Raw genomic sequence first — 12,917 nt, 5'->3', positions numbered from 1 at the left:
AGGGTGTATCTATGCCGCCCCCCACAGCTGAGCCCATGTTGATGGAGTACCCTGAGGCTATAACTCGCCTGGTCACAGGGTCTCAGAGGGGCCCTGAACCAGCTCCTGCCCCCCTGGGGGCCTCAGGGCTCCCCAATGGCCTCCTCTCAGGGGATGAAGACTTCTCCTCCATTGCGGACATGGACTTCTCAGCCCTCCTGAGTCAGATCAGCTCCTAAAGAGGTGACATCTGCCCTGCCCAGAGCACTGAGTTGCAGGGGATTGAAACCCTCCCAAAGCACTTACAGATTCTGGGTGTGTGTGCTCCAGCTGCCCCAACTCTTTGGGTGATGTCTTCCTGGGGGGGGAACATTTTATTCTTTTACTGGCAGTATCTATCTCTCTCTCTTTTTGGAGGTGCTTAAGCAGAAGCATTAACTTCTCTGGAAAGGGGAGTGCTGGGAGGATTAAAATAGTTTGTTTCCCTATCTTGATGGTTATACTGACCATCAGGGAACTCGGGGGGTTCCCAGTCCCCATCCTCCAGCTTCTAGTACTCTCCTAAAAAGAGGGGCAGGCTGGAGTTATGGGCTTTGAGGCCACAAAGCCTTATTATCAAGTGTCTTCCTCACATGGATTCATTTACATCTTAATCCACAGTGATGCCCCTGTTACCAGCCCCTCTGTGGTGTTGGTATTGTCCTTGTGCCTACCTAACACACCAGCATCTGAGACCAGCCTTCCTGCCCTCCAGAGGTCTCTGCCAGCTCTTACCTTGCTCAGTTGGCCAGAGGGAACCAGTGGGACAGTGCTGGCCCTCTAGGATCCAGAGGGGGGTTTGGTCTGAGACTTCCCTGCTCCCCCTTTGCTCAAGTGCCTTAATAGTAGGGCAAGTTGTTTGGCGAGTGGGGGAGAGCAGGCTGGCAGCTCTCCAATCAAGAGGCACCGTTTCTGAAGAATCAAAGCAGTTGGACTCTTGCTCTTTCTACTCTGAACTAATAAATGTGTTGCCAAGCTGCCCAGAAATGTGCCTTCTTTCAGCAAACCCTGAGCACATGCTTTGTTGGTCACATCAGGCTGGAAATTGGTGGTACACAGTTGGATGAATATACAGCATCTGGGAACTTGCAGCTCAAGATGCCCTGGGAAATCCCTACCAACTAAGGCAGGGGGGTCCCAGCAAGGTGAGCACCAGGTAGGGCCCATTGTCTGAAGATGGAGCCAGTTCAGATGGGCCTTCATACAGGCTCCATTGTTGACAGTGAATCTCTCAGGGGGGCTAGCCAGAGTTTAGAGATGAGTCAGGTAAGAGAGAGACGATGTTGAAAGGCTGGATCGGACCAGGTTGTAAATGGTCAAGAATGCTGGCTACGAAGTTTGAACTTGGGGCCAGCAGGTGGTGTAGTGGTTAAGACATTGGACTCCCTCATGGCTGATAGTGGTTTGAGGCCCAGACTGCATGAAAATCACCCCAGGCATGTGTGTATGCCTGCCCAAAATCCCAAGAGAGAGAAGGATTGTGTGGCCATTCCCCCTAGGAGGTGATTTCTCACCTTCTCCCTTTCTTTCTCTATCGGGTGAACCCACAAGCTCTAAGGCAAAAAGAACTTTGGGCTTATCTCTAAGAGTGGTCAAGGGAGAGTTTGCTTCTGTTAGGGAAGAGGAGATGCCAAGCCTATGCCTGCTTCACCTATGCCTTGATACCCTGTTCTAGGAAGAGTGTGAAATCTTGATCCACAGCCTGAGTTGGTATAAACAAAAGCCAGCGTGGCTCATGGTGCTAGGTCTGGATGAACTTCCGTCCAGGTCCGGCGCACGCGCAGCAGTTAAAGAAACTAGCCACAGCGTCCAGTCTGCGACTGTTTGGCCCCAAGTAATGCACTTCAGGGGAAAGCACGGTGCCGAGACCTGAGGGTGTCTGTGTTCTGAGCCTCGCAACGCTGCGGGAGGGAGATGGCAAGACAAGCGGGTTGCCATTAGCTAGCGAGGTGCGCTACAAAAGCGAGTCCCCTGGGAACACGAAAGGCCTTCAGTGCAGATTCAGACGGACAGCGCGAGGTGCCAGCTGGCGGCGGAATGTCGGGCAACCGGAAAGCGTCTAGGGTGTTGAGGTTGCTTTTTGGCTTTTTGCTCCGGGGGCGGGATTCGGGGCGGGGCCTGAAGCAAGGGTCGGCCCCTTGGAGACGTAGTCAAGTCGAACTCCGCGCCAAGGAGCGGATTCTGAGCTGGGGTGGCTGGGTCAGGACCCGAGCGAACCAGTCCCAGAGAGCTTGGGGAGGCGGGGCCCATAGAAGGTCCGGGCGGGGTGAGGCTACTGACCCAGGGGGAACCCAGGCAGAGCTGCCCGCACCGCCCCCAGCCTGAGGTCCAGAGGGAGCCCGGGACCTCTAGGCTAGGCCACGCCTCACTCTACTTCCTGCAGTGGCCTCTGGTGACCCCCCCCCCACTTCCCCGGAAGCTCTCATGGTCCTTCTCACACTCCCTGAGTGACCTCATGTTCACAGCTCACCAGTTCCAAATCCTTGTCTCCTGCCTAGACCTCTACTCCTGCGTGCCAGTCCACTGCATGCTGCTCTCTCAGTCTCAGGTCTCACACTTCCTGTTCCAAAAGATCTCTGCACCTCCAACCTGGCCCTCCTCCCTCTGTCTCAGCCATGGCCCCGCCACCGTCCCGGGGTTCCAACCAGAAACCTTCCCACCACTGTGGTTGCCTATCGCCAGCCAACTCGCACCCACACCTCAAGGGACCCCCACTCCTCCCCCATTGTCACCGCCATCATCTAAAGCACCACTACTTTCCTCTGGAAGTGCTGCCACAGCCTCCTCCCTGGCCTTCCTTCAGCCAAAGGGCTCGGACGGCCTGGCGGCTTGTTTTCTCACTTTCTCTTTCTGTGTCCCTCTCTGGTCAAATTAAAATAAATTAATGAAAATAATTTTTTTTTCTCACCCATCACTCTCCCTCTAACATGAACTGCATGACCAGATTCCGTCTTCTGCCCGCACACCCCCAGAAAGTGATCAGAGTCCTCCACGCTGCCTGGCGAGGGCTGCTCACAATCGTCCACAACCAGGAAAAGCGGGGGCAGTGCTGTAAACGGCTAATCTAGGAGACATAGTGCAGCCTTCACCCTTTCTGATTTGGTCCCAGCTTCTTTGACCCTGGGTTCCTGTGTGTGCCCTGACTCCAGTCCAGCAGCTCCCAGACCGTTCCTATTGGCATAGCTTTGATGTTTCTACCTGGTGAACCTTCAAAACACAATTCAACCTTCAAAACACATCCCTCATGTTACCTCCTTCATGAAGCCTTCCAGATCTTCTATTTTTCAGAGCCTAGCTCATCGTGCCAGAGCCTAACAGACCCAGGGCCTAGGACTTGGCAGAGTGAGCATTAACCAGTCTGGGGAAGGAGCTGGATTAGACATGTGATTGTGGGCCAGTCAGTGCCCTATCTAGGCCTTACGTCCAGAAAAAAAAAGAGTGGGGGAACCAGCAGTTAGTGTAATGGCTATGTCGCTGGACTCCCATGTAGTTGACCGAGGTTCGCGTCCCAGACCCAGTGGCTTAAAACTCACACCGGGCGCGTGTGCATGCATGCCCAAGATCCCGAGAGGAGAATGGAGGAGAAGGGATTGCGGCGTGACCATCCCCCCTGGGGGGTGATTTCTCGCTTTCTGTCTCTATGTCTCTGTCTGGCGAGTGCTCGCTCCCTATAGCGAAAACCTCTCAAAAAAAAAAAGAGGGGAGGTGGTTAGACAAACATCCAACTTTGAAAAGACCCAGGCTGGTGAGGAGAGAAGTGCATCAGGGTACAATTTCCTCCAGGACATGGAAATATCTCCCAGGCAACTGAGGCAGAGGAGCTCCACCTCTGCAATTGAACCCTGCAAGATGTGGCCAGTACTCAGTGGTGAGAGGACCATGGGGCTTACACTGGGGACAGGGCCTTGTGAGGCATAACCAGGCTCTCCTTGAACCCTAAGACTCTCCCCTGCGTGTAGGGCTACATGTTCCTCTGCCTCTGGTCTGAGCCCTTCAGATGTGAATCCAGGGCTTGGAGAACTAAGGGGCGGTGTGGAGTGTGGCCACCTGCTGCTCAACCGAACCAAATCAATGTTTGTGAGGCCTCGTCAGAGACTCCCCAGTGACCGCCAGCCCAACCCGGAGCCAGTGTTCCAGGCTTGCCCTGCTAACTGGCCCTGGGGTAACAACTCCTTCCTGTCATATTGTGAACACATGCAGACACAAATAACGGTGGCTTCTTTACTCCTGGAAGGCCCCTTTTCTCCACAGTATATTTACAAACAGGGACCAGGCGGGGGCAACTTCACCACCAAATAATGGGCTGGGGAGTGGGGGGCAGTGCTAAGATGTGCCTCCTTGCGGGGAGGAGTTCCTGAGGAGGGCCGAGGGCCCAGAAGGGCCCAGGCAGTTCCAGGCAGGTCCAAGGCTGAGCTGCAGCTGGGCCTGATGGCCTCAGGCCAGGTCAGCAGTGGGTGAGCCCAGCTGCTTGGAGGCCAGGAGCAGGCGGGTGGCTGCACTCTCCGATTCAGCCTGCAGCCTCCGGTTGTTGTGCCTCAGGCTCCGCACCTCCTCCTCCAGAGCTGCCCGGTCTGCCTTCTCCTGGGAGGTGGGGGGGAGGCCAGAGTCAGAGCAGCTGTCCCTCTCCTGGGATAGACCTGTGCCTCGCCGCCCACCTCAGCACATCTCTCACCTTCTGCAGGTCTTCCTGCAGCTTCCTGAGCATGGATTCCAAGTGAGAGACCTTCTCTGAGAGGCTCCCAGGTTCTGGCCTGAGGACAAGGGGGTCAGGACTCAGCGGGACCAGGACAGGGGCTGGCTTCTGCCCACCTGAATGAGAGGGGCCTAATCCCATCTTTGTAGACTTATGTGTCCTTGGAACCGGGATAACTCTTGGCTCCAGTGGGCAGGCATGAAGGGTGGTAGCACGGGCATTCTCAAGGGTCATGTGAGGGTGGGAGCCTTACTCAGCATCAGACTTTGGAGTTCCCTTGGGGTCTCCGCTCTCTGGGATAGGCTGTCCTATGGGGATAGAGGGACCGTTGGGCAAGTCACAAAGGGCGAAAGAGCCCCATCATGGCTCCTACCCCCAGCACCTTAGGGGCCTCACCCTCCCGGGACAGTGACTCCAGAATGGTGTTGCACGTGGAGGCGATCTCTGAGATGGACTGCCACTCGTCTTCCAGGGTCTCGCTGCCTGCCTCCGACATGACTGCAGGCACAAGGAGGTGGCTCAGCAGGGGGAGCCAGGGGGCCACCCTCCTGTGCCCCTCCATACCTCTCTCCATCCAGGCTCACTCTTGCTGATGGAGTTCCGCAGAGACAAGGTCCTTGGTAGGAAGGAGGCCCTCAGCTCTGGGGCCAGGTCACCTTTGTCCTCACGGCTGCTGGGGTTGCTTGATCCATCCTGTGGGGCAGAAGCGAATGTGGATGCAATGACCCTCACTGTCCCCACTGGGCCATTGGGTTCCAGAACTTTGTTTCTGCTCACCTGGGTGGGGGGCATCTCCCTGTCAGCACCAGGTGTTGCTGGCTTGGCTGTGGTGGCCAGGAGGAGGTCTGGGGTGGTGTCGGGTAGGACTGGGGCCTCATCTGACAGAGAGCTGGGAGAGCAGAGGTAGCTCAGGCTGGAAGCTGCACTTAGGGCTGTAAAGACCTTACCAGACTGGAGGAGGGAGAAGGCCACAAGGGTGCACCTGTGGGGTGATGGTGGATTCTGGCTGTGCAGGAACTCAGTCCTCTCCTCGGCCAGATCCCCGGGCCCTGGAGGGCTACCGCCATCTTGCAGGCACAGGTGCAGGAGCTGCTTTGTGGTGGGCAGCAGAGCCACCCCTAGGGTCTCATCCTGCACTGGCTCTGGGGCCCCCCGCCGGCTGGGCTCCTGCAGAGACAGCGTGTACAGCTCCGAAAAGCTCCTAGGGGACAGGGAGGGGAAGTGTCAGGCAGGACACCCCAGCGTCCTTCATCACTAGACCCAACCTCAGCAGTTTCCAGAAGCTCAGTTCCAAGAGGAGAACTCCCAAACTCCTTGATAATGAAAAATACCACCTGTGAAATGGGACTAATAATGCCGACTTAAGTGTGTGCTGTCAAGGTTTAAAATAACAACACATGGGGCTGGCCCTGCTGCCTACTGGTTAAGGGAGCCACGTGGCCAACCACAATTCAAATCCTGCCCTCTGTGGCTTGAACAAACACATTGGAAGGCCAGCAGGTGGCATGGTGGTTAAGGCACTGAACTCCCACATGGCCAACCACAGTTTGAGTCCTAAACCTGGCAGCTTGCTTTCTCGCTTTCCTTTTCTTGCTCTGTCTCTCTATGGTCAAGTTAAAATAACAACAAATGGAATCAAACGAATAATTCTAAGAAAAACAAAAGCACGCACACTGGGTGTGTTTGTGCATGCTCAAAATCCTGACAGAAGAGATGGCATGACTACACTCCATTGGGGTCCACTTTCTCCTCCCTGTTTCTCTGGCAAGTGTATGCACCCTCTGGCAATCTAAACAAACATGTATAAATTGCTTACCATCCAAAAACTTTTTAGAGCCAAATCAAAAGGCCCATGCCTTTTTCTTTTAGCAGATGTGCCTGTTTTTGTACTCTTACAAGCTAAGAAGGATCTTTTTATATTTCTAACTAGTTGAAAGGAATCAAAAGGATATTTCATGACAGGTAAAAATGACATAAAATCTAAATTTCAGTGTCCATAAAGTCTTGGTGGAACACAATTACACATACTCATTTACCCGCAATCACAGAGTTAAATAGCTACAATAAAGACCAGAAGACCTAGGAGGCCTAAAATATTTACTATCTGGCCCTTTACAGTAAAAGCTGGCCTAGGGAACCAGCGGTTAGCGTAATGGCTATGTCGCTGGATTCCCACGTAGTCGACCGCGGTTCGCGTCCCGGACCCGGTGGCTTGAAACTCACGCCAGGCGCGTGTGCGTGCGTGCCCAAGATCCCGAGAGGAGAATGGAGGAGAAGGGATTGCGGCGTGACCATCCCCCCTGGGGGTGATTTCTCGCTTTCTGTCTCTATGTCTCTGTCTGTCTGGCGAGCGCACGCGCCCTATAGCGAAAACCTCTCCAAAAACAAACAAGGGAACCAGCAGTTAGCGTAATGGCTATGTCGCTGGACTCCCACGTAGTCGACCGCGGTTCGTGTCCCGGACCCAAAATTCACGCCGGGCGCGTGTGCATGTGTGCCCAAGATCCCGAGAGGAGAATGGAGGAGAAGGGATTGTGGCGTGACCACCCCCCCTGGGGGGTGATTTCTCGCTTTCTGTCTCTATGTCTCTGTCTGTCTGTCTGGCGAGCGCACGCGCCCTACAGTGAAAATCTCTCCAAAAAAAACAAACAAACAAACAAACAAAAGAAAAAGCTGGCCTATACGATGGCTTATGCACAGTACTAATCAATATTGTGTTATGTATGTGGGTGGATGGGAAGAAGCAGGTATTAATACTTAAAAAAACCCAGCAGAGGCTGCTGTATGATCTTTTGAACAGGGAAAGCAATGTGCTTAACTGGTTCCATTCTACATCTAGGGGGAAATGTAGTTCAGATAGGTTAAGGAGGGTTGGATTGTGGGACCCGTGGGTGGTGTGGCGGTTAAGGCACTAGACTCCCACATAGCTGACCAGTTTGAGTTCCAGACCTGGTGGCTTGCTTTCTCACTTTCCCTCTCTCTCTCTCTCTGGTCAAATAATAATAATTTTTAAAAATGCTGGTGAATAAAATTAAAATAATTCTATTAAAAAAAAAAAAGAAGGGTGGATTCTTTCAAGGAGACATCCACAAGGGATTCTTGAGAGAATACTGCTGGTGACACACGAGTCACAAACTGGGTGAAGGTCCTCCCACGTCCCCAGTGCCCTGACCTGCGGGGTCGACCGCTTTCGTCGGGGGGCAGGACCGTCACGCAGACCTTGGGTGCAGAGCGCAGCAGCTGGGCAGCAGCCTCCGGGCAGAGGCTGGGCAGCGTCCGGCTACAGATGCGTAGTAGGCGAGCTCCAGGCCTCAGCCCAGCGGTCTCAGCGAACGTGAAACGCTCCACGTGTGTGACAAAGCCTTCGGCGTCCACCTCAAAGCCTAGGCGGCCTTGGCCATCGCGGGGCAGCGCCAGCTCTCGGGTCTCGCAGCCTCGGCTCACCAGCTGCAGCACATCCGAGGGGCGGGGTGTGGGCGGGGCCGTCCCAGCATTGGTTCCCCAGACCCCATCCCAGGGCACACACATCTTTACATTTCTCCGTGGACAGGACAAATAGGGCCCTCAAGCTCTGTTACCAGAGTTGCTGGTTGGAGGAGCCCTCGCACAAGTCCCATCTTTGCCAAGCGTACAGGCTGGCTCTCCCCTCCCCCCTTGATTTCCCTTTTGCAGGAGCGGCTACAGAACAGGTCGGATAAATGAGTTCAGAGGTAGGCTGCGCCCTGGAGAACTCAGCGGGCTAGTGCGCTCGCATCCCGTGCCTACTCCCCAGTCTCCGTTTCCCATTCAAGTTCACCTGTAGGCGCCCCACGACCTCACCCACAGCTTGGCCGGGGGGCCCGTCGAGCCGCACAGTGATTGCCTCCCCGCGGCCGTGGTACAGGTCGAGCTGGTGCTCGGAGAAGGTCCAGGCCAGTACGTCGCGACAGGAGCAGTTGAAGACTACGCGGCCATCCCGCGGCGCCACCAACACAAGAGCTTCCGCCGAAATGCCCAGTAGGCAGGGCACTTCGGCGCTGTCAGGGCCGCCTGCCTCGACCCCGGCAGCGACCCGCGCCCCGGGAGCAGCGCGCACGCCCCATACCAGGGCACCTGCAGCCTGCAGCTCAGCTCCTGGGCCCCGAGGGGGCGCCCGGCGCCTCCCGCCCAGGGATGGCAGGCCGAAGCGCGAAGCTGAGTCTAGTGACGTAGTGGTCACCTCGTTGGTAGCCAGATCCTGCAGGTACTGTTGGCGAGTGCGTGTGGCCATGGCATGGAACTGGCGTGCATGGCCCGCTGCCTGCTCGCCATTGAGTGCCTTGGCCAATAGGAAGGCCCGGAAGTCAGCATTGGCTGCGAAGGGGCCTCCGCCAGGGGGTAAGGCTGGCCCGAAGGCTGGGGTGTCCTGGGTGCGGCTCACAGCCACCCTGCCAGGAGGGAAGCAGTAGTGAGGAACAGCAGGGGAGGTCCCTGAGCCATATCCTGGGGGACCTGAGACCACACGGGCGCCCACCTGTATGAGGTATGTGTGGTGCAGGGCGCATGCGCCCGCACCACTAGGAACACGTGCTGGAAGTGTGAGCGAATGGTGGTAGGGCAGAAGGGCTTACTGCCAGGCTCCTGGAACACGATGGTCACAATATCGTTGCCAATATGGCGCTTCCGCAGGAGCTGGGGGTTAGATGATGAGAGGTGTGCCCGTAAGCCCCTCTTCCTTCAGGCAAGACAGAGCCTAGGCACCCCTGCCCCTCAGCTGGCCCGGGTGAAGACCCAGGGTGTTCGTCTTTGGGAAAGGACTAGTGGGGGGAAATTGTTAGTGGTCAACTGAGATCAGTTCAAGGCTCAAGCACTACCTCCCAGGCAGCACCGACACGGTTCCTTGGAAGCTTCTGGCTACCCCATACCCCCATCCCAGAAGCCCCTCACACCTGCTGCTGGTTATTAGGGGTGTAGGGCAGCATCGTGGACACGTGGAACATGATCTCGTGGTCCTGGTACGTGGTGTAGAGGGAGTGCGTGCCCGTGGAATCCGCTGTGGCCAGGAAGTTGGGGACATAAAGGGAGAACAGGGATGAATCTGGATGGCTTGAAGTCACCATCTGGCCTGCACCCAGAAACCTCCATGCCCCAACCAACAAGTGGACAGTCCCTTCATGCCATCGGCCAGTGCCCAGGCCACAGGGTCCAAAAGCCTCAGCCTTGCTCCCTTTGCCTTTCCCCACATGCCAGCGTGAAGGGGAGGGTCAGGAAGCGGGTGTTCAGATAGAACGAAGACAGAAATGAGAAGTAGTCTGAGGTGGGGCGGGGAAGGGTGTCCTGGGAGAAGACAGCTGCTGGCCCAGGCCCACTATGTGTGGCACACGGAGAGAGTGGATGACAGGCAGAAAGCGTGTGGTAAAACACCTCCTAGGGGCTCTGGGACCCTTCCAAGTAGGGAGGCAGGCCACTGCCCTGCATGCCCCCAGACTGCCCTGGCTCCAGCTTAGACAGCCGAGTACTGGGACCTTGGAGGACTGTCCTAGCCCCCCCTCCCAGCCCACAGCCTGGCCTTTGCAGCCCTGTCACTTTATCAGCCTACCAAAAGAACTCTCTGGCCTTGGCCACAGCCCCAAGACAATAAAAGACAAAGGAGTGACAAGGCAGTTAGTCCTCACCAAGGAGGCCTACCCCTCGGCATGGGTTTGCCCTTGCCCACCAGCACCCTGGGCCTCACTTTTGGTGTCCAGCTGGGCCCGGTAACTCTCAAAGCCTTTGAGCCGCACCACGTCGCCCAGCAAGGTGAGAAACTGCATGAAGGCCGGTCCTGCTTCCTGGTTGTTGTACATCTCCTCCTCCGAGCCCTGGTCTGCCCGGCAGTATAGGATGCCCACCTTGCGCTGGAAGCTCAGCTGGGGGAAGGGGAAGACAGGCGGTGACTTCAGTCCCCCTGCCAGCCTCACCCCCGTCATACCATAGAGGACAGCTAGGACACTGGCCTGGGCTGCCGTGCTGTGTGGCCCTGAACAGCAGCCCTCTCTGAGCCACTCCTGTGTCCTTGTCTGTCAAGTGGGTACATCCATCCTGAGCCTAGTGCTCAAGAGGGTAGATGAGGTCAAGGGCAAGAAGGGATCGGAGTGAGTGGTTCTCACGTGACACCAGAGGAGGTGATTCACAGAAAGGACCCTACATACAGTGCACTCCCGTCCAGTAAATGTTCCTATCATCCTTATCCCTGAGCTAGACTGTCCTCCCCACCCCTGAGTTCAGACACCCCCAACCCAGCCTCTGGAGGCTGAGCCACGTGCCACCTCCACTCCCCTCTGTGCCAGTTTCTGTGCCCTCTGCTCCCAGCTCCTTTCCACCTGCGTGTGGACACTGTACAGTGCAAGACTCTGACCCCATAAAATCACCATAGATTCTCCTTCAGCTCTTGTCTCCCCTCTTCTGAGCTAAGCTTGTCTACAGTCACAGTCCCCATTTCAACTTCATCCCTCCCAAACCCCTGCAGCCCACTTTCACCCCAGCTTCTAGAACCCCATGTCCCCCTATGGCCCACAGATATGGCTTCAACCTGGCACCCTCTTGGTTACAACTGACACTAGGGACAACTGGAACCTCAAGCTTGTCTGGGGACCTACCCTCTTCTGCCTGGGCCTCTTCTCTACTTATGCTCCTCACCCTCAGTGGCTGTAGCAGTCACCTCCGTGGGATGACACCCCCACCTGTGCCTCCATCCCAGACCCTTCTCCCAAACTCCAGAACCATTTATCTGGCTGCCTGGATGTCCTAGCATCTCTGCACCTTACCTTCTTGGCATGACTCCCACTCCCACTGCTTTCTCCTCCAGGATCCCTGACTCCATTAAAAACACTATTCTCAAGTGGCATGGTGATTAAAGCACTGGATTCCCATGCAACCAACTGCAGTTCGAGTCCCAGACCTGGTGGTTTGCTTTCTCACTTACCCTCTCTCCCTCTCTCTGTCTCTTGCTGGTAAGCGCACGTAATCTACAGCAAATTAAAATAATAATAACAGGGAACCAGCAGTTAGCGTAATGGCTATGTCGCTGGACTCCCACGTAGTCGACTGCGGTTCCCGTCCTGGACCCGGTGGCTTAAAACTCACGCCAGGTGCGTGTGCGTGCATGCCCAAGATCCCGAGAGGAGAATGGAGGAGAAGGGATTGCAGCATGACCATCCTCTCTGGGGGGTGATTTCTCACTTTCTATCTCTCTGTTTGTCTCTGTCTGTCTGGCGAGCACACACGCCCTATAGCAAAAACCTCTCCAAAAAAAAAAAAAATTAAAATAATAATAACAAATAAAATAAGTAAGTAAATAATTCTTTGGTGTCAGCAGGTGGTGTAGCAGTTAGGGCATGGACTCCCACATGGCCGACTGAGGTTCAAGTCCCGGACCCAGCAGCTTGAAACTCATGCCAGGCATGTGTGCATGTGTGCCCAAAATCCCGAAAGGAGAAGGGATTGTGGTGTGGCCATCTCTGCTGTTGTGGTGGCAGGGGGAAGGGGGTTCTCACTTTTTTCTCTCTTTCTCTCTCTGTCTGGTGAGTGCACATGCTCTATAGCAAAAAATTCTCTAAAATAATAGTAATAATAATTCCTTTTAAAAAAAATCACCACACTCAGGGGACAAGAAGTTGGAGAATTTCAGCACTCCTCACCTTTCCGTTAACCCTACTTACTGCAACCACCATCATCATCACCACCTTATCTAGACTGGGCAACTGTTAACAACCTTGTCTAGCCTCCCTGCTCCTCCAGCCAGTTCCCATGCTGCAGCCAGGGGCCACTATCCCTCTCAGATCTGCTTTGAATTCTTTTACGGCTCCCAGTGCCCACAGGACCTGGGAGAGTCTCTCCCCATCCCCTTCCCACAAGCCCTACTCCAGCCACATGGAAATGCCTAAATGTGACATGTTTCCAGTCTCTACGCCTTCACACAACTTGTTCCTTCTGCCCAGACCCTTCTACCCCCAAACACCTGCTATTCTGGTTTGCGCTCTAGTGCTTACTCTATGATGCAAAACCCTGGCTGAGGAGGGGTTGCAGGTCCAGCCAGTGGCATGGTGGTTAAGGCACTGGACCCCATGTAGCTGACTGTGTAGTTCAAGTCTTGGACTTGGCGGCTCGTAAAACATGTGTGTGAGGCCAGCAGATGGCAGAGTGGTATGTTGTTGGACTCCCACATGACTGACTGTGGTTTCGAGTCCTGGACCCAATGGCTTGCAAA

The 12,917-nt window shown here is 55.3% G+C and overlaps 2 protein-coding genes across 2 annotated transcripts in view; one reads left to right on the top strand and one right to left on the bottom strand.

The window, feature by feature from the left end:
* Positions 1 to 1,001, top strand: part of RELA (RELA proto-oncogene, NF-kB subunit) — a gene marked incomplete in the record, with an annotated part of 8,470 nt that extends 7,469 nt beyond the window's left edge. Inside the window, 1 exon segment of the mRNA XM_027772437.1 lies at positions 3 to 1,001. Coding sequence (XP_027628238.1) covers positions 3 to 218 — 216 coding nt within the window.
* A 3,216-nt stretch (positions 1,002 to 4,217) lies between these two features.
* The window catches only part of SIPA1 (signal-induced proliferation-associated 1), a gene marked incomplete at its 5' end in the record, with an annotated part of 12,268 nt that continues 3,568 nt past the window's right edge, over positions 4,218 to 12,917 (bottom strand). The window contains 12 exons of the mRNA XM_014588318.2: positions 4,218 to 4,599; positions 4,691 to 4,769; positions 4,965 to 5,019; positions 5,108 to 5,209; positions 5,296 to 5,404; positions 5,489 to 5,600; positions 5,694 to 5,912; positions 7,884 to 8,158; positions 8,508 to 9,117; positions 9,204 to 9,361; positions 9,619 to 9,722; positions 10,404 to 10,578. Coding sequence (XP_014443804.1) covers positions 4,453 to 4,599; positions 4,691 to 4,769; positions 4,965 to 5,019; positions 5,108 to 5,209; positions 5,296 to 5,404; positions 5,489 to 5,600; positions 5,694 to 5,912; positions 7,884 to 8,158; positions 8,508 to 9,117; positions 9,204 to 9,361; positions 9,619 to 9,722; positions 10,404 to 10,578 — 2,145 coding nt within the window. The remainder of the gene's footprint in view (positions 4,600 to 4,690; positions 4,770 to 4,964; positions 5,020 to 5,107; positions 5,210 to 5,295; positions 5,405 to 5,488; positions 5,601 to 5,693; positions 5,913 to 7,883; positions 8,159 to 8,507; positions 9,118 to 9,203; positions 9,362 to 9,618; positions 9,723 to 10,403; positions 10,579 to 12,917) is intronic.

The sequence above is a fragment of the Tupaia chinensis genome, unplaced genomic scaffold (assembly GCF_000334495.1).
Source record: "Tupaia chinensis unplaced genomic scaffold, TupChi_1.0 Scaffold000273_1, whole genome shotgun sequence".
Lineage (NCBI taxonomy): Eukaryota > Metazoa > Chordata > Mammalia > Scandentia > Tupaiidae > Tupaia > Tupaia belangeri.
This window is presented reverse-complemented; position numbering and strand designations above follow the sequence as displayed.